The sequence below is a fragment of the Pleurodeles waltl genome, chromosome 10 (genome assembly GCF_031143425.1).
Source record: "Pleurodeles waltl isolate 20211129_DDA chromosome 10, aPleWal1.hap1.20221129, whole genome shotgun sequence".
NCBI lineage: Eukaryota > Metazoa > Chordata > Amphibia > Caudata > Salamandridae > Pleurodeles > Pleurodeles waltl.
The window spans coordinates 763,780,545-763,807,822 of NC_090449.1; the positions used below are offsets into that span (position 1 = coordinate 763,780,545).

At 45.6% G+C, this 27,278-nt stretch overlaps 1 protein-coding gene across 1 annotated transcript in view; it reads left to right on the top strand.

Moving 5' to 3' along the window:
- LOC138261848 (uncharacterized) overlaps positions 1-27,278 on the top strand; it is a 165,974-nt gene that overhangs the window by 60,650 nt on the left and 78,046 nt on the right. The window contains exon 3 of the mRNA XM_069211358.1: positions 16,633-17,171. Coding sequence (XP_069067459.1) covers positions 16,633-17,171 — 539 coding nt within the window. The remainder of the gene's footprint in view (positions 1-16,632; positions 17,172-27,278) is intronic.

Below are 27,278 nucleotides of genomic sequence, written 5' to 3' on the forward strand. Positions count from 1 at the left end.
TCCGCGAATGAGAGGGGAGATCTTCAGGACACTGGGGGCCACCCCGGACCGGCACAGTTAAATCTTAAGACTGCGGCCTCGCCAGTTGGGTGCTCTTTCTCCTGGTGGCATGGCCCACAGCGCCATAACAAAAAAGAGGGCACCATCAGGGACCTTTTCAGCAAGCCTCCAGCAAAGAAACCGTACCCCCTTCAGGGTCAATCATTGGATAGCGATGGGGCACCGCAATAACAAACCCCTTCCTGGGACAACTGTTTGGGGTACTGTGTGAAGAGTTTGCCACCCATAAACAGGAAATTGCTGCGAGTGTTAAAGACCTTAAAAGGGAGGTCACAGTACTGGGGCAGTGAATTGACACAGTGGAATGCACCCATGATGCCCAGGAAGAGGTGATAGACCAGCAGAGAAGGGAGATCTTAGCCCTACAGGACAGCAACTGTGACCTGCAGTACCATCTGGAGGACTTAGAAAACAGATTGCGGCGCTCCAATATCAGCATTAAGGGAGTACCATTGCAGGTGACCATCAGGAAGCTTGAGGACTTTGTGATCCACCTATTTCATCAGGTCACCACAGAGTCATTGTGCTAGACCATACCCATAGAGCCGGCCGGCCTGCTTAATCCTCAGGACAAACGCAGGATATTCTCATGTGCCTCCACTGCTATCACCAGCGAGAACTTATTCTAGCTGCAGCCCGATACCTGAATGCAATTGAATTTGGAGGGCACGCACTATTACTTTTCCAAGACCTCTGTTCATTGACATTGCAGTGACGACATGCCCCTTGTCCGGTAATGGATTCCCTCAGGGAAAAAGGGATTAGTTACAAATGGGGCCACCCCTTCTGGCTGCAGTTCGCCTGGCAAAATAAAGCCTGCAATATCCGCATATTGGAAGAAGCCCCAGCTCTAATAGACATGAATGTTGGCTAAAGCCAGTCTTCTTCCCGAGATCCGGGCCAAACAGTGCCTGTGGACGACCGGCACAGCAGACCCCGGCGGCATGAGAAGAAGCCGTACAAACCCTTGGAGGATGATATCAGAAAGGAGAGAGGTGCATTGCTGCACCACTTGAGGAACCAGGGGAGTGCATCAGAGGCAAATACGAATGCCTAAAGGTTGCTATCTGTGCCAAAGTCGAGGTTCCAGCAATAAGACATCATGATATTGTGACTCTCAAGCTGCCGGTTTGAGACCGATGTCCAGTGGACGGTGGCGGCCCAGTATCAGATGGCAGCCAGGCTCCATTTTTGGCCGATGGACCTGGAGCTACAGTTGTCTTGGTGCACGACCCTCAACCCCAGAGATAAACTTTGTGGTGTTCCCAGGCAGGGAACTGGTTTGATTAACAGTTGCTTGTTTGTTTTTCCCTTGTTGATTATATAGGCATGCCCCCAACAGGCCTGCCAAGAGATGGCTCAGCCTTCTCTCTACACGGACACCAAGGGCACCCCCAGACTACTTTAATGTACACTTTTGACATCCAACGTATTTAGTCTTAATGTAAGCGTTCTCAATTCACCGGTGAAGAGGGTGGCCCTTCTCTCCCTCCTTGGGGAATCCAAATCTGACATATGCCTTCTACAAGAAACCCTCCTAGTTAGGGCAGACTTGAGAAGATTGAGATCCCGTTGGTTTGGCAGACAGTACCACTCTGCAGGCCTTGGGAGGAGGGCAGGAGGAGAAATACTGCTGACCACACACTTCCCAGGTAAGATTAAGGGAATACAGTCTGAAGTTAAGGGGAGACTATTGGCATTACGGTTAGAATTGCATGGGTTCAGATTCACGATAGCATGCATTTATGGCCCCCATGACTGTCAAGAACATTTTCTTCAGGACATAATTGGACATATACTTTTCACGCCCAGCACTGACGCACTTATGAGAGGGGATTTTAAACTTGTCCCAAACTCTCATTTAGGTAGATCAGCTCAGCAATCACACATATGCTGGAGCGTTCTGCCCGGGCCTTCTGCCCGGGCCTTCGGGAATGGGTGGGGAAGGTCGGGGTGACAGATGTGTGGCGGTTGTAGAATCCCGATGTTGAAGGATGTACCTACTTCTCGGCAACCCACCAAATGTATGTTAGCTTAGATATCTAGCTCACCTCGCAATCTTGGTGTGGTGGCCAATGGGGAGATAGGGGTTGCAGCCCTTTCGCATTATGCTCCGGTCACAATGCACCTTCGAATACATGGCCCCCAATTAGGTTTGAAGTCTTGGCGCCTGAATGTAAAACTCCTCATGTATGAGGACATACTAGTAGAACTTAAGACCATGATAGAGGCACACCTTGCCATAAATGACACACTGGCAACCATGGTGGCTCTCTTGTAGGATACTTTAAAGGCTGTGATGAGGGGTCAGTTTATTGCCATTGCAATGTGTATTAATAAAAATAGGCTTGACAAGTGCCGGCAGCTGGAAGCCCAGGTGAGAGAGCTTGAAGGGATGCATAGCAATACTGGCTCTATGGCAATGCAATGAGAGCTTACGGTGACTCACAAGCAACTAATGGCCCTAGACATAGACAGAGCAGAGTATGCCCTCCTGCGCACAAAGCAAAAGTATTATGTGGGGGACAACAAGATGGGGTGCCTTTTGGTGCATCCCCTCCGCGCCCAGGCTGTGTGAAGGCGGCTAAATGAGATAAGATTGCAAAGTGGAGTTGTGTCGGGCAAGGAGGACCAGATTTTTAGGGAATTTTTGTTGTTTCAAACCTCCCTCTATGCGATGAAGGAGTTGGACTCTGTTGAGAATGAGAATTATTTGGACTCAATCCCATTGACCTGTCTCCCACAGAACTCAAGCACCACACTAGACAAAGATATCACCCCCACTGAAGTGCTTATGTCCATCCAAAGCCTCCAGCCGGGGAAGGCCCGTGGACAAGATGGTCACACAGAAGAATTCTATAAAACCTTTGGGATCCTCTTAGCGTGGATTTTGGCATGACTCTACAATGCCTTTGTGACTTTTGGCAATCTCACCCCCTACGATGCAACTAGGCACAAATACAGTCATCCCCAAACTCAGGCGAAACCACCAATTATGTTAATCTTATTGGCTGATCACGCTATTAAAAACTGACGCTAAGCTCTTTATGGGCATTCTAGCATGTAGACTAGGCCCCTGCATGCATGGTCTGGTGGACCCAGATCATACAGGATTTATCCCCAACCGAACATGCACAGACAACACTAGGAGGCTCTGCCATGTTTTGGACAAAACCCAGCGTGCTAAGAGGCCGGCTCCGCTTCTGTCTATAGACTTAGAGACGGCTTTAACTGAGTGCAATGGGTATTCTTACCACGCTATGGTCTGGGATCGTGGTTTTGCAAAGGGATCCTATGTAATTACATATCTCCACAGGCAATGGTGAGCAAGAATGGTTCCCTGTCTCAGCCAGTTCCTATCTTTAGAGGCTTGCGACAGGATTGCCCCCTGTCGCCATTGCTATTTGCTTTATACATTGAACCATTTGCGGAGCATGTGCTCCCGTATCCGCACATACATGGCATTCCAATGGGCGGACTGGCTCACAAAACCGCTGTCTAAGCATATGACATGCTGCTTTATGTGTCCCAACTGCAACAGTCACTCCTGGCGATCACTGAGGAGTTGAGAAAATTTGGAGCAGTTGTGGGATTCAAAACAAATCTAAATAAGTCCTCCATTCTAAATCTTACTGTGCCGGAGACGGACGAAGGGCAATTACAATAGGCTCTGCCATTTTTTTGGGCCAATCAAGGGGTTAAATACCTAGGCCTACAAATCCACCCTACACCAACAGCTAAAGCTGAGTGCAATTATTCAGCACTGCTGAAAAACACACATATGAAATTGACTAGATGGAAAGGATATGGCCTCTCTTGGCTAAGCCGTGTGGCAGCAATCAAGAGGATGATGTTGCCCAAAGTTCTTTTTATCATGCAAACTCTCCTTCTGCAGCCCCGCGTGGGCTACTAAATAAATTACAGAACCTTGTCTGGGAGTTCATATGGGTCGGGAAAAGGGCGAGAATGGTAAAATGGCAAGCCTACCTGCTAGTGTCTGAGGGTGGGCTGGGGTACTTCACCTGCTGAGCTACTATCAGGCAGTCCAACTACGCTACCTAGTGGAGTGGTCATGTGAACTCACTGAGAAATACTGGTGCTTTATTGTTCAGGTGGTGGCAGGGTAATGGATATGGAAAATTCCATGCCTCCTGAAGGCATATCGTCCTTCAGGTGCATACAAATTCCCCATCTGGCAGGCCACGATGGAGGTGTGGGACAAGATGTATATAAAGAGGGGCTTATCCACTTGTGTATCCCCACAAACCAAACTCATTGTCAATCCAGATTTTCCGCCGGACTCTCATTCCAGATCTGGCAGGACCCCAACTGTAAAAGAGTCGGTGACCTCTTTGATGCAGATGGCATCATGGACTTCTGCAGCTCCAGGAGGACTATAGCATACCGGCGGTGGCGTACTGGCAATACCTGTCCGTTTGCCACTGGGTGACCTCGCCCGCAATCCACCGACACGCAAGCAGGCTGCTTACCCCTTTCGAGAAATGGTTACTTACCCGCACGTCTGATAGACGGCTTATATCAGATAGACACGCCTTTTTGTGATACCTCAGTCTCCGATAAAGACTTTGGCGAGGCTTAGATGGGAAAAGGAGTGCAGTCGCTCTTTTTCTGATAAAGAATGGCAAGATGTCTTGCACCCATGCGTGGGTCATGGCCTACAACATGAATAAGAAAGAACTCTTTCTGAAAATAGCTCATTATTGGTACTATATACCGGACGGGTTGCTGTATGGAGGGCAGATAGCACAGATCAGTGCTGGTGCAATGCAGTCAGTTGGGCAAGTTAGCACTCATCCTGTGGCACTGTCCTAAGATTGCCTATTTCTGGGACACCATTCTGCAAACTTATCAATGGAATTTATGACACTACCATTCCCTGGTTCCTGAGCTATGTGTGACTAGGACTACCGAACCCACTGATTTATCCCCTTATATCCCCGAGGGGTAGGGCTATCACATTGGTAATAGGGGCCGCTAAACACCTGCTACTAGCTCGCTGTGGTTCAGATGCCATCCCCACATATACAGGATGGCTCCATAAAGTGTGGGACATACTGGGAATGGAGAAGATCATGGCGACGGCTGCAGGAGCGATGCCTTTGTTCACTAAGACTTGGGGCCCATGTGTTGACTACCTCTCCGACGAGTTTAGGGAGCTGACCTACCCTCATTATGTGCTTATACTACTCCTGATTCCTCTTGACACCAACACAAGATGGCACTCACCTCTTTAGAACCTCAAACTAGTACCTCCTTGCCCTCCTGTTTGGTGACCTGTTGGACTAATTTTGCACAGGCATAAGCGTCTTCTGTCTGTGTTTTGTCCTTTATTTTCTCCTCCTTCCTTCCCTTCCCCTTTTATGTCATTGCTCACCACCGGCCGCTGGTTGTAGGTGGCGGTGTTGTTCTTGTTTCATGCACTAAAATCAATAAAAAGATCTTAATACTAAATACAAAATAAAGATATGTATACATATTTAAAATATGAAATATATTCGTTATAGATAAATACAATTACATGGAAAAAATACCAGTTTTGTATACAAAATTAAATCAAAGAAGATATATGAAATAACAATATTTAGAATAGATACACATCCTATGTTATTACCCAAAGAATCAACAAACACATAAAAATGATTTAGAAAATGGAAGAATGAAGCATTATTATTATTCAATCATTATTAAGTAATGTAGGCTCACACTTTAAATAAACGGATTGCCATATTCACTTCTTTCGCACTCTGGTGCTTCTTTTTCAGTTGTTGAGTTTGTCTAGATGGCTGTGTGGATATCCGACTTGGTGATTCGCAAGAGTGAATCAATGGCTGTACAATAAGTGCTGATTTAGAGCATGGATGAGCGAGTGAGAACATGGATGAATGAATGGATTAATGACTGCAACGATAGATGACTGCATGGAAGCAAAAGAAGTGTTTGAATGGAAGGTCACATGGATTCATGAATGGGCGAACATAAGTGAGGAATCAATCCACAAACTTAGTCAATCATCCAGTCATCCATGTACCAACTAACCAATCAATAAGACGTGGGAAATGGGACCAATTGGCTTTACTAGTGCTTCAATATTTGTTGCTTTGTAGCTTTTTAGTCAAACAAGTTTAATATCTTAGAACGAAATGTCATATCAGAATGCATCAGTGTAGACACATACCCACCCTGCCACTGAATAAGAGGAACACGCAAGTCCACATTTCTGAAATTAAAAGAGAAAATTAATGGGTCGAGACATCAATTATGACACAAAGACGTAGAAACAGGGCTACTCTAGTGCACTTAACAACTAAATGATTGCACAAAGAGATTATTTTCTGTTTGAGGGCAGCACCGACAATTCAAATGTAAATTCCAAGTATCTGTATAATTGCTACCAGCAGGTGCAGACAGATCCAACACCCTGGGAGGCACAATGACCCATTCAAGGCTGCTACTCATGAGTCACATCCCCTCCTCACACTCAACAATAACAAAAATGCACATATCACACTTTACACAGCTGCATATTTACGATATACATGGTTCATCTAGCTCTCAAAGTATTAACACATATTTACCCAAACTTTTGAAATAAAAAAAAACAGGTAAAGTATAGTTACGGTTACGAATTAAAACCGAGTAACCACTGAAGTTCTTCAGCTGTTGGGTTAACTTTTTACCTCTGCTCAGATCTGCATAAAAATTGCCATGTGAGACCTTAGCTGATTATGCCAAAAAAGAAGCAAATCTCTTACCCCCAAAGATGTCAATGTGCTTTGGCTGTTGCTGAACTTGCTCACAGCCTGTTGCCATATTGTTTGAGTCAATTGATATACCCAACACTTAGGGCTTGATTACGACCTTGGCGGAGGGGATTACTCCATCCCAAATGTGACAGATATACCGCCCACCGCATTACAAGTTCCATTATAACCTATGGAACTTGTAACACCGTCTCATTTGGGACAGAGTAACTCCTTCCGCCATGGTCGTAATCAGGCCCTGCGTGTCCAAAGTCATAAAACCATGATAGATGTGGAAGATATACTCAACTTTCCACAGATACTCTTGGTAACAGCATTTAAAACATTTTTCATATAGCTGAGGTAATTCATTGCATATTGCTACACAAAGGGCCAGGTGTACGTAGATGCAATTTAGCTTTTCCTAAATAGCGACTTCATAGAAATCGCTATTTAGGAAAAGCAAAATGATATGTATCAAAATATAGATTTCCTAATAGCGATTCCTAATAAGTAGGAATCACTATTAGGAAATCGCAGTTAAGGAATCCCATGCCCTTTGTTACAGTGCAATGGTTTTGCATTTCCAAAATAGCGATTTTCTATTAGGAAACCAAGGATTGCTCTGGGCAAAAGGCCCCCGTGATGCACCCCAAAACTAGTGGTGCACATGTAGAGCACACATATGCCCTAGGAGCATGTGTGTGCTCTATTGCACTTTAAAAAAAAGCATCTTTGGGTGTTTTTTTAAATTGCACATTGTTACCATCGACTTGGAGTTGATGGTAATTGCATTTCCTAAAGGCCCAATTCGCATTTGGGAAATGCTTTGTACATCTGAATTGGAATCGTAAATAGGTAATACCTATTTGTGATTTCCTATTTAAAGGATCACAAATTGCAATTTCTATTGAGTAGAAATTGCAATTTGCGATTTTCTAAAGGGCTTTGTATATCTGAAAAGCACATATAGCATCTCATAATGGCCTGAAAAAGTGATTAGGACCATTAAGAAATGTTAAATGGCTTTGTACATCTGGTCCCAAGTTAATATCAATTTACCATCTTTTACTACTTGAACAAGATTATTATTTCTCAGTGGCCTGAGTATCAAGGGATCACCTCCTGAATGTAATGAGCACTCGGTGTGGGATATGTCACGGTTCAAACAACATGGCACCACGGATGATAGAGCCTTTCTTTCACATTTTCTCACATCTCTTATGGTCTCATGACTACAGGCACTTGATGTTGGGTATATCACGGATCAGGCAGTATGACATGGGCAAACCATCATCTCTGATAGGGCTGGTATTTACGGTTTGCCTGAGCCCCCTTTCTGGAATTGATAGTGTTTACTAGGTGGAAGAAGAAGCTCAAGTTTGACACTAATTGGCCATGCAAGAAGTGGCAAAGGGCCACCTAAAAACTGGAAACTGATTTTTTGTCACTGATATTTTTGTAGTGCTGTTCCATTTTCTGATCTTTGGATTTTGTTGTCTGCACCACACTTTGGTTCTGCACTTCATACAATACAGTGCATTGAGACAGAGGTGGGGATTGTTCTCCTCATCTAGTTCCTACAGTACCAATCCATAAAAATTTTTCAGTAATTCTGTGTCATAGGTGGTGTTTTTTTATTCAGCTAATAGCACTGACATTTCTTATACTCATTTCTGTACTCTGATTTCACATGTTTTATCATTGTTAAAGTTTCAAAAGGGCACACACCTCTCTGTCCCATGCTCATCTTCTGGCTGAAAGGTTTACACGGTTGAGTTGTGTTTTTCTGTTATCTCCAGATTGCCTTAGAGTGCATACATCAGTCACTGCCTCATACCCAAATTAGTGGGCCATTGACCCAAATGTGAAGCCCATTTGGGCATATATGGGTTCTTTCAGATATTTATTAACTTGCAATAATGCCCTAGCCAGTGTTGGGGCCTGATTTAGATATTGGTGGACAGGTTACTCCATCACAATAGTGACGGACATCCCGTCCGCCGAAATCTAAATCCCATTATTTCTTAAGGTATTTGGATTTTGATGGACAAGATATCTGTCACTCTGGTGAGTGAGCAACCCATCTGCCAATATCGAAATCAGGCCCTTAATGAGATTCATGCTTTGAGTTGCTTTGCTGGGAGAGGTAATTGTTCTGCTGTCCAGGTGGCAGGGAAAGAAAGCTAACCACAACAGGTCCATTCTTGGGAGATTATGTTTTTCCTGGTAAAGGGGTAGAATCTCTATAGTTGTTTGTAGCACCTCCCTATAAATGCGTTAGAAGGATATTTCCATATGTAGCAAAGGGAGGGCAGGTCGACCTTTAGCTCTAGCCACCACAGCATTTCATCGTCATCATCAACTATATTGGAAAGTCAGAGACAATCATAAACGTACAATCTTAAAAATACCACACACAGATATAAAACAGTTGACACATAGACAATAATAAAAAGGCATATGTTTATGACAATAATAAGTTGATTTAAGAAAACATCCTACTCTGTAGCACACATCTTTATTAATTAACAATTTCAAAAAATAAACTGCTACTCAGCATTATATAAACTGATGTTCCCTTAAAAGTGGTAACAATAATTGATTTCTAAAAACTTCATACTATTCACAAAAATGGTAAAATGCTAAATAGTTTGAGAGGAGATACCATCACAAGGACACACATATACACCCAGATTGCTAAACTGACTCAGAAGGAAATATAGATCACAAAATGGTCCAGCTCCAAACTTGAGTTACAGGGCCCTCTCCCAGCTTCCTCCTACAAAGGTCGGAAAAGGCTCTATACCACAGTAAGATTTTAAAATTACACACCGCCACTCCGACAGATTGAACAGCTCTGAAGTTTCCTCGATAGGTGTCTTTGTTTCAAAAATATGCACTTAACATGTATCTTATCCCTCTTACACGCTGATAGTGGGTTCTCAAACAAGGAGCACCTGCCCAACTCTTCAAGGTTCTACCATATGTGAGCCAAGGTATTTTCATTCTGTGATCGCGAAGTAAGCAGTTCTTAATTATTGCCTGATTTAGGACTGCATGGCGATTATTCCAAATGGAAAGCAGCCACAGCAATTTGAGGGGCAAGTTTAACATAATCCTCAATGTACAGTAAGTCTAGATCTTCGTGATATATGAAATGTGAGGCGGAATGGGGGAAGGGAAAGTTGACGCCTGCAGAAATGATTTTCCTTCACTTGAAGACAACAGCAAACTGTGTAACCCAAAACACCATTTTCATAGGTTACAATAGGTGTGTTTTGCCTTTTGTAAATCTTCAAAGAAGGTTTAATAGGTTTGCCACCCAAGGAATGACTAAGATTAAAAAATGCACTGTTGGCTTGGGTAAACTTCAAACAGTGATTAGAGATATTACTAGCACAAGACATGCTAAATTGAAAGACTACCTCCAAATATGGAATGGTAAACATATGTACAAGCTTGTTATTATTTATAGAAACAGTATGTAATTTGCTGCATTTAGGGTGACATGCTATGGTATGAGATTTTGGAGCAGTAGGTAAATAAGTCCACGTCAGACATAAAATGTGAGAAACTTCTGACTAAGTATTACAAAGAATTGGGGTGTGTGCAAGTAGAACAGCATAGAATGTATACAAGAGAACAGGTGTTGGAACGGAATTGACCAAGAGTACGTCTTAGCATGTTACCATCAAATGATGGTTGAGATTATCAATATACAAAATAAACAAGAGAGAGGCAAGGACATAACCTTACCACAATCCTTGTCACATTTCAAAAGAATCAGAAAGTTCCTCATTGGTCCGAACATGATCCTGGTTGATAAATCTTGATGCATGATATATCAAAAATGGACCAGGGTGACATACAACTCCACGTCAAGTAAAAGCAAACCATAATTTGGTATGGTTATCCTTATCAAAAGCACATGTAAGTCCATAAAGGATATATACAATGAATTTCTCTATAATTTATTTATCTAGAAACAGATGCAAATTTAAGCACTGCTGTATCATACCGAGCCATTTCCTGAAGCAAGTACTTAAGATATTGTACTTCCGAACCCAATCCCATATTATATTAAATATAACCCACTCAGTGGTCCTGACCAAGGAGTCTCTGAGCTAGATGGGTCTGTAGCACTTAGGTTAGACTACCTTTCCTAAAGATTAGAACAAAGACTGACCTCAACCACGAAGGAGGGAGTTCAAACACACAAATATTATTATGCACATTACAAAGAAGTGGATCCCATAAATCAACACTGCATTTCAAAATATCAAGAGGGACCGCATCTGGCCCAGATGCTTTGCTTGCAGAGCTCTGGTGTAGGACAAGGGTAACTTCATCCACATTGAATTGTAGCATAGTACTTGTTCTGCAGTAACTGGAAAACTCAATGGCCAAGTCACCAGAAGAGTTTGAACAGTAAATATTCCTAAATAAGAGATCCATCATTCTCCTGTAATTTGACTGCTCAGAGTAGACACAGTTACTTTGCTCTCTGAGCGATTTTACAAAGCTCCAAAACAATTTAGGATTTTTTAGTCTGGCAGTTGAGGTCAAATGTTCTCAGTTGTTATTACGAATATGAGCGTTTCCTTTTATTAAGTCCTTTTTATGTGACATCCAGGCAGCTACGACCTCCTTAGTTTCTTGGAAAAGAAGGTAGAGTCTTATGTAGGCATCTATTCACACACGAAGAAGGAGCGCTAAACCAACACTGAAGAGAATAAATATGCCTACAAGTCAGTTTGAGACGTGAAAATGTAATGTTAACACAGAGTTTAATGAAAACTAAGCCTTACTGCCCACCATATATAGCATCAGTCAAAAAAAAATATTTTTTTAGATTGGATTTGATCAGGGAGGCTAAAAGTTTTCTTGGTTTAGGAGGATTCCGAGCTGTGCTGAGCCTCCGGACAAATTATGGATTGTGCTGTGCAACTAATAGAACCCAAGGCAAATGCAAAGTAGCTGCAAGGGTTTATGATCACCGTAATTAACATCCATGTCCTCACCCTTCAACACATAATGTAACAGAATGTATGATGTAAACATGTATTCGATTACAGTGGCACACCCTCTGCCATGAAAAGTATGAATCCTATGCTCATTATGAATATCTGCTCATGAATATTAATTAAATCATACGCCAGTATATATTCGCCAGTTCAATGCCTCTACATTCAGAAGAGCCTACTGAGAAGAAGCAGCACGGTAACTAAGTGACTCATCCAGATCATTTGTGCACAACTCACATGTAGCTTTAGAATTCCCCCAGAGTACATTGCACTCTGATCTATATGTGGTCAGTAATTCATCAAATATTTTAAAAAGTGATACAAAGTTCTAATTAGTAGTACTAATAAAATAGTTTTTTATAAAAAAATATTTGCATAAAAATGGAACTTGTGTGAACCCTCCACAAGAAGCATATGGATCTCCTGCAATTAGTTTCCACAGTAATTCGCTTTACCTTTAGGCAAAGCTTGATCCAAATTGATAATCTGCTCTTAGGTGCACTACAGGGTATATTCTTAAAGCTTAAGAAGGAAGAAACCAAGCCAGGTTGGGCAGAGCTTAACTCAGAGGCAGGAATTTATTACCATTGTGTTGGGAGTTGTCACCTTGAAACCTGTCGAAAGATGCACCTCTATCAGATGTTTGGGACTTCTGGTTTATGCTTTAGAATGGTGATGGATTTCCCTAGAGTAGCCCTTTTACTGCCTCTCTGTACCACTAGAGAATGGACTTAGGGGGTCATTACGACCTCGGCAGTCTTTTCAAAAGACCGCCGAGGCCGCGGGAGACAGAATACCGCCATTGCCGGCGGTATTTCTGTCTCCCTATTATGACATTTCCGCTGGGCCAGCGGACGGTAACAGTGTTACCGTCCGCTGGCCCAGAGGAAATGTCACATCAACATTGCAGCCGGGTCGTAATAGAGCCGGCGGCAATGCTGATGTGCAGCGGGTGCAGTAGCACCCGTCGCACATTTCACTGCCCGAAATTCGGACAGTGAAATGCGCGACGGGGCTATGCCTGGGGGCCCCTGCACTGCCCATGCCAAGTGCATGGGCAGTGCAGGGGCCCCCAGGGGCACCCCAAGTCCCCTTACCGCCGGCCGCCATGGACAGGCCGGCGGTCGGGGACTCATAATCCCCAGGGCAGCGGTGCTGGCACCGCTGCTCTGGGGATTATGACCGCCAGGCGGAATCCTGGCAGGAAAGTGGAGGGGCCGGCGGTATGGCCGTGGCAATTCCGCCACGGTCATAATTGCTGGCGGAACACCGCCAGCCTGTTGGCGGTGTTACCGCCAACATACCGCCGGCCGCCAGGGTCGTAATGACCCCCTTAATGGGAACCCGGGACCTCAGTAGATGGGTCCTGGGATGGGTGTCCCTGGAGTGGGTGCTACATGCTCTTTCTGAACACACAGCCATGTGGTGATAAGCAAGTGATGAGTGCAGGGAACAATAGTGGCCTGCAGGGCATGTAGACCTTGTTGTCCTACAGCCTACATGACACCAGGTAAGGAATACACAGCGGTCAGAGAAGGAGGGCTGTTCCATTCCCCCACAATCAAGCTTCTGCTAAGAGGGAGAAAACAGCAGATCAGGGGGCTGTAGGAGGATAGCAGGAATCATCATTCAAAATTCTAGGAATTAGAAGGTCCCGATTGTATGACCTTGGAGGAAGAGTGCTACCAAAAGCCCAGTACAACACACCTTCTGGAAATTGGCCCAACTGGAGCTCAGATAGCTTTAGAAAATGTTGCTTCTTGCATATGTTACTTTGTCCATCAGAGTAGTGCCAGAGGGCTGTGGACATCCACCATCAACCAAAAAAGCCCACACATTACCATGGGTTGTGCAAATATGACCCCGTGAAGAAAGACCCCAATCTAATTTTCAGAGTATGATTGTGCTCTCCTTCTATCACCCTTCTGGCTGTAGAGTCTCCTCTGTGAACCAATGGCAACCCTGGAACAAATCCTCTTCAGCACCATGGCCCAGTCATGTTGAAGGAGGTTGTGCTGACTTCTGCTGGGTGGAGAAGGCCAGTGTACCTTGGTGTCACTGAGGAGGACTCCTTGCCCTGAGGGAGCAGCTTTCACTACTACAACTGCTATTGCAGTGCCTTCCAGTGCACATTCTAGTTCTACTTCAAAGGAGAATACTGCATCCATATGCAGTGGAGGTGGGCTGGAGGGAGGGAACAAGATTGTAAAGTGCCACAAAGGAGTAGTGGTGAGTTCCAAAAGATGCCATTGCACAGGTAAGTGTAACTTTAACTCTTTAACTCTGCTAGACGAGAGAATCAGCAACCACTGGCGATCTGGGCTCATGATAAATCCACTCAAGTGGCTCAGCTTTTATGTAGAGATGGGCATAATTCTTTGTGAAGATTAATCATATGGAATTATTTAAAAAGTCACTGAAATTATGCAAGATACATTTTGTGATAAGGAATAGCACTAAATGCAACAGAGCATGAATATTGAGAACAGGAAGCTGGACTTCGATAAATGTGCACTTGGAGTAGAATTTTCCCCCAACTTACTCCCAGTATTTAGCGCTAGTTTCTTAGCCCAAAGTGCACCCTGGATGTCAGGATGCAAATAGCGCTAAATGCAACAGAACATAAACAGCAGTATGAACAGCCCCTTGCGCTTGCTAAATTACAAGAGTGGCTATAATCATGTTATTATCAGTAATTCCATGTCAAAGGATTATGCAAAATTACCGAAATTACACTGATTACTCCAGCATAATTGAAATTCCTCCCTGGCCTACATTTATGTTGCAATGGGAGTGTAATATGCTGTATGTTGTTTTCCCTTGGAGATTGTTTGGCAACCTGCTGTAAAATACAACATGTGCACCTTTTTGAAATATTTGGTTATGATGATAAAAAAAACTTTGCCAAAGCCAAAAGTTCTCTTTTTTGAAAATGGATTGCAAATGTTACATCTGTTTGTAATCCCACAAACTGTTGGGGACATATTTATTAGAAAGCGGTCCTGTGCAGTGCAGTAACTCACCTTGCTGCTCTTCACTGCACCACTGGGAAAAGGACAGAAATGCACCATATGTAAGGCATATAGCACATTCCTGACTTTTCCACCCTGAGCTGGAGCACAATAGGCTGGCTAGCGCCAACGCAGACACCAATTCACCATGGTGCAAGTGTGCCTGTGTTGCATACAGTATAATTTTTATGCAGTAAGGGGCACCTTCCTGCACAAAAACAATCCTCAGAAGCATATTTATTTTCTATGTCTGCTGCAAAATTCAGCTCACATAGAAAGAGGAAAAAACGAGGAGAAATAAAGATATTTCTCCTTATTGCTGTTCTCCTGTGGAGGCATAAGATTTTGGTGCATTCCCAGGTTTACTAGTCCTTGTAAAAACTGGAAAGCATCGAAAACTATCGGAGTTGCGTGGGAACACCCACCACAATGCCCATGGAATGAATAACCAGGGCAGAGTAAGGCTATGCAGCGATTGCGCTGCATTGCCTTACTCCAGATTTTTGAAGACACTCAAAGCCACACAAAGTGGCTTTGAATGGCTTCAAAAATCTGACTTAGAGGTTTGAATCACACATGTACCCTGTTGCGTGCTGCACAGATGATGAAACCCACTCATAAATATGCCCCTTGGTTTTTATAAATCTGACAGTGACTCAAAAGGCTCTAGGCCTTTTGGTTCAGTTGGGAATGCCGCAGACAAAGACAATAGGTCTGATCATTTAATGAGGCATATCATTCTGCTCTTCATTGTAGGCACATATAGAAGGTATTGTTGTCTTAGAAGTTAGGGCCTGCTGGTACAGAAAGTGTTTAAGGTGTTTTTGAACTATGGGCCTAGTCTATATTTAGGTTATGTGTATTTCATCCTGAGTAGCTGCAAGGGCCCTTTAAAAAGGGGTCCAATTGTGTGCATTAAAATACCTCTTCTTTCTAAAAGAAAATGTGCTGACTCTGCAGTCATTCATTAAGTGGTACTTGATGCATTGCTGAGTTTTGAGGTTACAGCCCAAAGCATCACCCTCAGTCAGCCTTTGACTGTCTTGTCTTGCTGCTCTGAGCCAAGTGATAAGTGTGGTTTGTGGTTCCCAGTTTAAGGGGCCTCAGTACTGAGGCCCCAGGGCACCAATGATGAAAGGCCCCAGTTCACACAGTCAAGACCCAGTGACATCTGACTGCCCTGCGACCTCCCAAAACAGATGTCACTCAGGATATTTAGCCTCTGTCAAACTATTGATCAGTGTAGTACCAACAGTGAAGTTTATTCTCCTACTAGAATGAAGACAGTGAAACTGATTTGGACCTTGTGAATCTACACTGCCACTCCTTTCCCTACCATTTATGTTGTTACTTTCACTGCATGGTTGTTAACTGTATTCCTTTCTTCTCTAATTCAATTTACTGTACCTCTTTGCTATCTTCCTTTCCCCTCTTTCATTTGTTTAGTCCAGCCTCCATATCTTCACCCTTAATCGTATGTTCTGGATCCTCCTTTTCTCTTATATTGTGCCTTCTGTAAGCTTGTTATTGATTATCTGATCTATGTTGAGCTTGTGGAAGTAATTGCTGTAAAAATTAATTGAATAAACATATACAAAGTATTTTAGGATTTATGGGTATCAAATAGATGCTAATCTTTCCTCCAAAGGATGTTCACCATTATATAAATTACCTTAATTCTTTCATCACTTGGGCATTGCAAAATAGAACAGTTGTAATTTTAAAGATGATCAGATTGCTAAATTGACAGATAAATCAATTTCTGTGTTGTAGGAGAAAACGAAGTGCCTTCAGAAGATGCCTTGATCCTACAACTGCAGCTTGCCAAGGGCCAAGAGAAATTTGTTGAAATGCTTAGAAATCAACAGAAGGTGATTGCTGATTTACAGCAACGACTCACAGAACAGCAAAGCACACTGATCAACCAGCAGCAAGAGATTCTCAACCAACAAAGGAAAATGTATGAACAAATGGATGTGGTGAAGGCCCAGTATGGAATGCTGTTTGACACTGTCAAGCAGATGTCCTTTCAGAGCTTGCAGGATGATATCCAGCACTATTTCGAAGCGCATCTCCAGGGACTTCAGAACCAGGCCAGGAACCACCTACAGAAGTCATTTTCTGTTCAGAAAGTGGATGTTGATGCCAAAGTGTTTGACGTTGGGCCACCTATGCTGGATTGTGGCATTTGTGAAGATGATGAATTTTGTGATTTCCAAAAGACCCCATCGCAATGTGAAAAATGCACCCTATGTCCAGCAGGGTTTTTCCAAATGACCGAATGCTCTGCTAACGCTGATCGGATTTGTCAGGTGAGGTTTGATTTCATTGCTTAGTTTATCTTAATTGTAATTTGGCAATGATTTTGTAAGGTAGGTAGAGCAATGATGTAAATCAGTAACGTAACAATACTTGAGGGGACCCCCTTCAAAGTACAGGAAGGGGGCCCCCTCCGACCTAGTCAGGAGTTCTCAGGCCATGGGTCCACCACCCGTTCACAGTGTACTGTGCTGAGGGGGCCTCCTTGAGCTCAGGGGCTGCCGTGCACCACGTGAGCTGCTGGAGCTGATGTTATACCACAGATGTAACTATAATGATATGAAAACTTTGTAAACCCAATGAAGGAGCAAGTCGACTCAATTTCGACTATTCTTGTATACGTAAAATTGAAGTTAGCTGCACATATCACTAATGAGCCAAAAATGACAAAAGCCCAATGTATGTTGTGCAGCTGAACCTTCTGCAGCTATCCTTGTATTTTAAATTCTCAAGCCACTGGGCACCGAGGTGCCTGCAGTGGTATTTTGATTGACTGTGGCAAGGAATTAAAGCCCACATTCATCACACTTAGCTCACACTTATGCTCCAAAATGTACTAAGAAGCATGCTACCCAGCAATCAAGATTGCTTTGATGCCTTGTCAGGGATATGACGCATTATATGACTCTCTACCCAACTCAAACCAAACTAGTTAGGAAGAAGACAAATCTGAAATGAGACTGTCCAGTCATTCTTTCAGCGTCTCTTGTTTGCACTCGCCATCCAGCTAGCATTTTAAATTAGTTTTCTTATGTGTGGTTACTGCGTTTGCTCTATTTTAGCAAAACCTTTTTCTGTTTAGATAGACTTGCCTGTTTACTGTTTACTGTATGTTGGCTTGAAGCGCTTTACTGCATGTGATGGTTTGAGGGCTTTTCAAATGTGTGGACACATAGCCCTCCTGCAGATATATAATATTCAGGAATCCTGCTGAATTGCAATTCTGAACTTAGTAAAACTATCAAGTGCAGTATTACCGACCTGCCCGTTTAACAACTCCGCCATATCACCAAGGTAACCAAGGAGTGCTTAGATTTAATAATCCTAACTCCACATTTGCTTACCTTGGGTACATGTTGGTACTTGTAGTCGATACTGTGTAGCTGAAAGAAGTGAAGTTCTTTATTGGAATCTCAATATTTTAGTAGAACAACCACATTTCGTATTAGGCAAACCATTTTATATTGAATTTGGGAATTTCAGGGTTTCCTTTGGGGCACTATTTTTTACCACTGAAATGGCGTCTGCCTCAAGGGTGGAAATATTCTGGTGAAAAAAGTGCCCTTGAGGTTTGTCTGAAATGTCGGCCCTATTTTATTTTGCAAAGACAGACCCCTCAAAGCAGGGTCTACCTTTGAAAATAAAATAAATGCCCTTGAAACAGTGGTAGTCTTCTCTCAGCCCATACAGCAAATAAACGCTTCTGTGTTCAGAATTTGCTGCTGATGGAACACGTAGACAGGAAAAAGGCTGCTGGACATTTCTTTTGAAAGCCTTTCGATAGCATCTCCATCAGTGGCATTTCAGTCGAAAGAGAGCTAGCTGACGCTGTACCGCTAGTATAACCCCCATCCTAAACCTTAAAAGGGGAATAGGGTGTGAGAGCGACAGACATCAACTTCTGACAGCATTTTCTTCCCACCCCAATTTAAAGAAAAGCCTAAAGTAACAGGTTTATCTCAAACAGGCCTTAGAGTTTTGTTTTACCTTATTGTATCTCCTCTTTCGTCTACCCTGTCCTTAAATTGGACGAACTACATGACAGCCATTTGACTTTCTCAATTGAGAATACATACCATTGCAGGGTTGTGACAAATAGGTTCTGAAGAGCCAGCATTGTACACCATGTTTTTTTTAGATTTTTGCCAAAAGAAACCGGACCAGGGCCTGATTTACAATTAGACGGATGGTCCTCTGCCCTTCGAGTGGTAGGGAACATTGCCTTTACCCCCCTGATGGACTACCATCTCCTAAATTTAGAGATGACTGGGGCCCAGAGGACATCTCTGTACATCGAAAGGAACTGCTACCACAGACGTTCCTTTTAGTGGACAAAACATTTGGTGAATGATTGCTGTCAAATTGACAGCCGTTCACCAAACTTTTAACATGTTTTTGTTTTCCAGAAACAAAGCACCTTGAGTTTATTTCAGAAAAACAAAAAATAATGACTCCTGCATCCTGGGTGGTTTCTCCCAGGGCGTGGAACGTATTTTATTTCCTGTCCCTCAGCTTCAGGTCTTTCCTAGCAGTGATGGACAGGAAAAAATACATTATTCCAACCACTCTAAATAAGGAGGATGGTGTAATTTCCTTTTTCTAAAAGCCCCTATTCCGTTGGCCGTTGCTTTAGACAACATTTATCATTGACAGAGCCACTAGAGGTTCCATTGATGGAAATCTTAAAACACACCCTTCTCTAAATGAGACGGGAAGAAGGAGGATTTTATGAACAGGGTTTTCAGTCATGTTTGTGACGGTGTCTTCTGTCCACCAAATTCTAGTTCAGGCCCCAGTAGTCTCGCTCCGTTAAAGTCACACTGCATCAATTATGACATTGTTTACGATATTTTGAGATGATGAGCCGGACAGTATGTATCTTATTGTCTTCAGGGGTACATTGATTCAGAGAGGTCATAAAAAAACTGTAACAAGCAACAGCATCCTCTAGCAGTGCCCATGCTTTCCTCTAAAAGGCTACACTCTGATTCTGATGGTCACAGCAGTACCTCTGGGAAACCAGATTGCTAACGCTTTGCTTAGAATTGAGCAATCCTGGGTTATTTTCTCGATGACTGGATCCCCCGTGGATATATCTTAGCATGCAGCCGCCTCTGCTATGGCTCTAATTGCATTCCAAGCATTAGAATTTAGGTGCAGGATCCATTTCAGTATGCATCAGTATACCATATGTAAAGCAGTAATTCTCAAGGAACAGCTTCCTGTGTTTGGGTTGACACCTAAAGAACACATTTAATGATGTGAATTGGCAATGCATTTAAAGGGCTGCTCTTTTATTTGAGTGTGACAGGCACAGCCTAGCCTACGATTAGGAAGAATATTGAAAATCTCGTGCTTGGACTACATGTGGTATATGTGCCACGTATAATTCATTTTACTTTTTCAGTTTCACATTTACTACACAGTGTTAGGATTTTTTCACAAAGAGTTGTCTTATATGGGGCGAGTATCGAAAATATAGAGGTAAATGTGATTTCGCTAAAAAAAGCACAAGAAACGTAACCGTACGCGTGTCTGCGATGGGCAGGAGAACAATATACTTAAATACGTATATCACTGATATACCATTTAGTTGTAAAATGCGTGCTCTGACGTCAGATATTCGTTGTAATCACTTCAGTAGAGGTTGCCTCAACTATCATATTAGGTCTGCGTTCCTTGTTAAGGAACCAGACTAGGGTACAAGGATTTTCAGGATCTCCTGCAAACTGATAATGTGTCATGTTGGTGCTCCCATTTCCATATTACTAAAGCCTTTTGTTGCAATTTGGTGACATGTTGTGGCTTCTTATTAAGGCACTGCAGGGAGCTCGAGATGTGCTACGATCCAGTAATAGGACCATTTGATGAATCTCAGTGCTTGCTGGCAGGATATTTCAGTCATTTGGAAGCTCACTATTTAAAAAAAATGCAGTGACCTGCGTGCCACGTGGTCAAATCCGGACATGGCCGACCCAGTCTCCCTTGCTTCCATGCCTCAGAAAACTGGAAACTGGGTACCGTTAACATGGATAATAACAAAACCTGTTTTATACAGGGGTCAGAAATGCAAAGGTGCGGAGTAGAGCACTGCATAAAACAAATGATCAATTAGAGCCTCATTCTTTATTTAGCCAAGCTAAACCAACAGTCAGATCATTCCAGGGCCTCTCAATTTGTTTTCGACTTTTACACAACATCTGTTGATGTTAGGAATGGCTTCGCAAAAGTAGCCTGATAATCTTGAACCCAGTCATACCTTTGGAAACTGGGCCCGTATCACATGTTCCTCTTAAATTGGGCACCTGCAAATTGTAGCACAATCTTAACCTGGCCCTTTTTGTTTCCTTCTCCTGAACCTAAACTTTCCATCACAGAGGGTGACATTTTAATAATAGGGACAGTTTAAGGTGGTAATGCAGCTCTCCTTTCTATCTATTGTGATTACCTTTTAATGTAGTTTGGTGATGCAGCAGTTTTTGAATGTTAAAGTCTTGCCGAAAAAGTTGAGCATTCTCTCCTATTTTGCAAGGATTCAGTGGAGCACTTTCATTTGATCCAGTCATTTTTATGCCTTGGCAACAGACAACAGCCTGTTGTTTCTGATAGCATATTCTAAAAATGGGTTTTGTGCCAGGCCCTTGCTCATTATTGGATGTCTGTCTCCCTTCCCGGCTCCTGAAACAGTGGCTTTCCTCCCTATGCTTGTGTTTGCCCATTCCAAGATCATTTTGGTCTAAAAATGTTTTGATTGGTTGAGAAAGCCCTCCACTTGTGACGTCAAACCTTAAACTGTAGTCTAGGAGAGAGACTATTTGTGTCCCTCTCTTTTTCTCCTGGTTCCCCCTACTCCTTCATTCCATCCTTTGCCCCTCACCTCATCTCATTTTCTACCACCCACCTCATCCTTGCAAACTGCCCAGCCCTTTGGCACTTTTAGGTTTCGCTTGCACAGTACTTGTGGTGTGCTTGCGAAGCCTCTTGTAAAAAAAAAAAAATAATTAAAAAAAACTTAAAAGGGGCTTAGAACCCCCCTCACTTACCTGAACTTACCATTCTTTGATTCCAACGTCGCTCTAATGTACGTGCTTCTGATTGGCCAGCACATCATCTGCTTTCTCTTCCTGCTCTGCTTTGTTGTCCATGCCATGGTGTGGAGCTGTGACCAAGTACAGCTTCCAGTCACTGGCTGCTGGCCAATATCCTTAAACTCCGTACTCAATCTGCAGGTGTTTTTTTTTTCATTTACAAATGAGCACTCCATATGCGTGTTTTTGCAGGCCATCTCTTTCCTATTAGATTGTTGTCGCCTCCTTCCCTACGTGCTTGCAGAGATACTTTTTTGTAATTTTATTTTGTTGTAGTAAACTTGACCTCTTTAAATTAGGGGCAAATCACGTAGGCCCTCATTACAACCCTGGCGGTCGGTGATAAAGTGGCGGTAATTCTGCCAACAGGCCGGCGGTAACCAAAATGGAATTATGACCACGGCGGAAACCGCTCAGACAGACAGCACCTTTAACAGACCGACCGCCACGGTGGAATCAACAAGCACCATGGCGGTAACCGCCAACAGCCAGGCGGAAGACAATGTACTGCCCACACTATTACGATGGCCTAATCGCCACCTTTTTCGGGGCAGTACCAACGACATCAAAAGCATGGTGGAAACAGAGCTCAGAAGTCAAAGGACTCACCTGTGGAGACTCAGGGAACATCCACGACACCATGGAGCCCGAGCTGCACATATTTCCGATGCTAGTCTACCTTCTGCTGCATTATGAATAGCAACGCTGGCGAAGACGACCATGGTGAGTACTGCTACCTAGCACATAAGGGAGGGGGGAGGAAAAAGAGAGTGACACACACACGCAACACGTAACACCCCCACCCCCAACACCATACACACAACCAGATGCAGGAACATTACATATTCCCTTGTACCCCTCAGGAATAATGCAAGGACAAAATGATTTGAAGAAAGTGAGTGTAATATGATAAAATAACATGACTAAGTGCATCAACATACAAACATATATATACATATTTACAAATGGTGGGACACTGCCCAGTCCTCAATGTCTGTGGGTCACAGGGCCACAACACATAGACCAAGGCCCCACCTCACTCCTGCAACAACAGGGAGACAACACTGAAAGGGCATCAGGTCGAAAATACACAGGCACCTCAGGGGGACATGAAATGGGGGGGCACTTCAGCCGGAACATGGTACAACACCACTGGTCCTGGAGGGGGCTACATGCCCTGTGCGATGTCCTGGGGAGTGCAAGGCCATAGTCTCTCAAGTGAGTGGTTTGCCCACTACTTGGTCCTGGGGAGTGCAAGGCCACAGTCTCTCGAGTGGGTGGTCTGCCCACTGCCTGGTCCTGGGGAGTGCAAGGCCACAGTCTCTCAAGTGGGTGGTTTGCCCACTGCTTGGTCCTGGGAGTGCAAGGCCACAGTCTCTCTGGTGGATGGCTTCTTCCACTGGTTCTGGAGGGGTCACTGTGCCCAGTGTGCTTCATCCTGGTAAGGATGGGGTGAGTGGATGGCTTCTTCCACTGGTTCTGGAGGGGGCATTGTGCCCAGTGTGCTTCATCCTGGGAAGGATGGGGTGAGTGGATGGCTTCTTCGACTGATTCTAGAGTGGGCATTGTGACCTGTGATGCAGATCTTGGGGAGTGCAAGGTCACAGTCTCTCACCTGGGTGTCAGACCCACAGGATTTGCAGGGGCAAGGACGCACAACAACCCATGGATGCAGATTACACACTGTCCGCGGGGGTGACGGCTGCTCAGTGGTGGCAGTGCTGGTGTCAGGGCTGGCAGTGGTGGGGGAAGGCTCCAGCCCATCCCCTGCACCCTCAGAGGGCTGCCCACTGGGGCTGCTGCTGCTGGCAGTGGTGCTGGTGGCGGTGCTGGCGGTGGTGCTGGTGGCGTTGCTGGCAGTGGTGGGGGAAGGCTCCAGCCCACCCCCTACAGTATTGGAAGGCTGCCCACTGGGGCTGCTGCTGCTGGCAGTGGTGCTGGTGGCGGTGCTGGCAGCAGTGCTGGCAGCGGTGCTCGTGGCGGTGCTGGCAGTGGTGGGGGGAGGCTCCAGCCCATCCCCTGCAGCCTTGGATGGCTGAACCACCGTTGGTGGTGGGGGCTCTGAATGAGTCCCAGCACCGGGCCTCCTGTCCTTCCTGCCTGCTGGTGCAGGCCCCTTGCCCTTCCTGTCAGCAGCCGGGGATTTCTTCTTGCCCTTCCCTGTAACTGGTGGTGGTGCCTCCTTGCCCTTCCCCGTCACAGCTGGGGGTTCTTCCTTGCCCTTCCCTGTTGCAGCTGGTGGTGCCTCCTTGCCCTTCTCTGTCGCAGCTGGTGGTACCTCCTTGCCCTTCCTAGATGCTGCTGGTGCAGGCACCCTTTCAGTGTTGCTGCCTGGTGCCCGGGATCCTCTCCCACCTGCAGTAGCTGTCAACACTACTGTGGTCGTGGACTGGGTGGCTGAGGTGCTTGCCTGGGTTCTGACCACCTTGGCCCGACGTCAAGGACAGGGGGAGTGGTAGGGAAGAGGTCAGCAGTGGAGAGGAAAAGTTTCTTAAGGGCATTGGGGCAGGAAGAGGGTGAAGGTTTGGGAGTGGAGGAAGAGGAAGTGGTTGTAGGAGGTGTCTGTCTACTGATTTTGGGTGCAGGTGCATGGACTGGATGCTGTTGTGAGGAGGATGGCTGTTGGGTGTCTGAGTGCTTGCGTTTGTGTACTTTGGGAGGAGGGGCACAGACACGGGGGGACAGGACACAGGGGACATTTGCATGGATGTGGTGGTGGTGACTGCCAGTGAGGGGCATGATAGTGATGGTGGGAGTGGATGAGAATGTAGTGCATGCAGGTGTGAGGAAGGTAGACGCAACTGGGAGGGAGGGGGACGAGGAGGAAGAGGGGGACACAGTGGAGGCAGTGGATGTTGGCATGTCTGCGTCTGGATGGTGTTTGTGTGAGTGCCTGTGGGATGATGTGTGGTGCTTGTGTTTGCCTGAACCACCCCTGTGTGTTGCCTTGTGTGCATGCTGGTCTGCCTGTGTGCCTGGGATAGGTTGGGGTTGAGGGGAATGGGATTGGGTAGAGGAAGTTGGAGGGGGAGGCTCTTAAATAGGGACAATGGCTGCCATCAGGGAGGAGGCCAGAGCCTTTATTGATCTCTGTTGGGCCGCCATGCCAGAGTGGATGCCCTCCAGGAATGCATTTGTTTGTTGCAAATGGCTGCCAGCCTCTGGATGGCATTCACAATGGTTGACTGCCCAACAGAGATGGATCGCAGGAGGTCAATAGCCTCCTCACGAAGGGCAGCAGGGCTAACTGGGGAAGGGCCTGAGGTGCACGGACATAGGAGATGCCCATCCTCCTGGGTGAGCGGGCACCAGACACATGCTGAGGGGCTGCTGGGAGGGCGGTGCTGGTACTGGGGTGGTGGCTGTACCTGTAGTTGGGGTGGGCACAGAGGTGTCCGCCACCACCAGGGAGCTTCCTCGGAGGAGGTATCATTATCAGAACTATCCCCTCCAGTCTCCGCCGTGGTGCTCCCCCGCCCTCCGTTTCACTGGTGCCCTCACCGTCGGTGGATTCGGCCTCCTGGGCCCTGTGGGATGCATCTCTCCCCGTTGCCGGTGCCTCTGCTCCTCTGCCAGATGATGCTAATGCACATAAGGACAGGGTGACAAAATAAAAAGGGGGGAAGAGACAAAGGATACCCTTGGTCAATGGCAGCAACACCACCACCGTTGGCGTACACGACACACACACACAGGGAACAGCCCTTCGCACTAGGCAATGCACTAACAGTCACATTGATAGTCACCAGCCCATGGACAGGGATACCTAATGCCAATTGCAGCATACCTGAGACCCACAGACCCCTGCCCAGTAGTGGATGCCTACTACCTTGGTTGGAGGAGGTGTACATCAGACCCTGCCCAACATGGGATCTACCCTGCAATGTCCGGCCTGGCCTAGGGGCTTCCACAGGCCCACATCCCCCACCCGGAAGCCACCCCACCACGCGCAAGTAGTATATTGGGGCACTGTACTCATCCCCTTGTGGCTGCTGTGATGCCCCCAAGCGCCCATCCAGCTCCGGATAGGCCACCGCCAGGATGCGGGCCATAAGGGGGAGTCAGGGTTCGACGGGCACCCCTTCCTCTTTGGGAGGCCATCCCCAGCTGGGCCTCCGCCATCTTCCATGCCTAGCGTCTCAGGTCCTCCCACTGTTTGCGACAATGGGTGCTCTGCCTGCCGTAGACCTCCAGGGTCCGCACGTCCTTGGCGATGGCACGCCATATACCCTTTTTTTGATGGACACTGACCTGCAGAGAAATACACATAGGAAAAGGTATCAGTCAGACCGTCTTGCCTGTAACACTCATGGCCCACCATAGCCCTCACATCCCCTTACGCACAGACATTGCCCACCATACATGCAGCACGCTGCCCAGGGCCCTTCCACCAACCCCCCCTACACAATGCCCTCACACACAGCACTCCATGCAATCATGCCCCATGCATCGTGCTCACAGTGTACTCATCTGTTGGTCTGGAGGCCCATACAGCATTCGGTACTGGGGTAGGACCCCATCCACCAGTCTCTCCAACTCCGCAGCGGTGAAGACAGGGGCCCTTTTCCCAGTGACACGAGCCATGGTCGGTTCCAGACACAGGTCACAGCAGCACTTGCAGTGTAAGTCCTCTCCTGTTGAAGGTCAGGTATCAAGTGAGTAAACAGATAGAAAATGGCAGTCATGTCCACGGCGGTGCGTATCGTCACCGCCGGCGTACATCACCATTGGACACTGTAACCCATAGGGCCCAATAGTATCCAATGAGGAGGTGCGCGGCGGTTCTCGATCGCGTCACGCAACGGCACACAACGTCAGAGGAATTACCTCATTTCCGCATGTCCCTCCATACAGGACAGGCGGACGTCATTTCAGGGGGGCAGGCCATGGCACCTAACTGCATCACAGTACACATAGGCACCATTTGGGCCTATCCAACAATATACTGTTACAGTCACAACATGCAATGCAGTGTAGTGTTTGGAAATATGGAATACTGGCCAGCTGCTCACCGTTTTGCCCCCTAGATTGCAACTGCTGCCGATGAATAGGAGATGGAGAAATCCCCCCGTGTACAGGCCCCTGGTGGACTTGGCAACAATGGAGGATAGGCACATTATCCTCACCTATAGACTGGACAGGGCCACAATCACAGAGCTGTGTGCCCAATTGGAGCCTCACCTAATCTCTGCTATCCGTCAGCCCACTGGGATCCCCCCTCTTTTGCAAGTCCTAACTGTGGTCCATTTCCTGGCACTGGCTCCTTCCAAGTGACAGTGGGCTTGGCAGCAG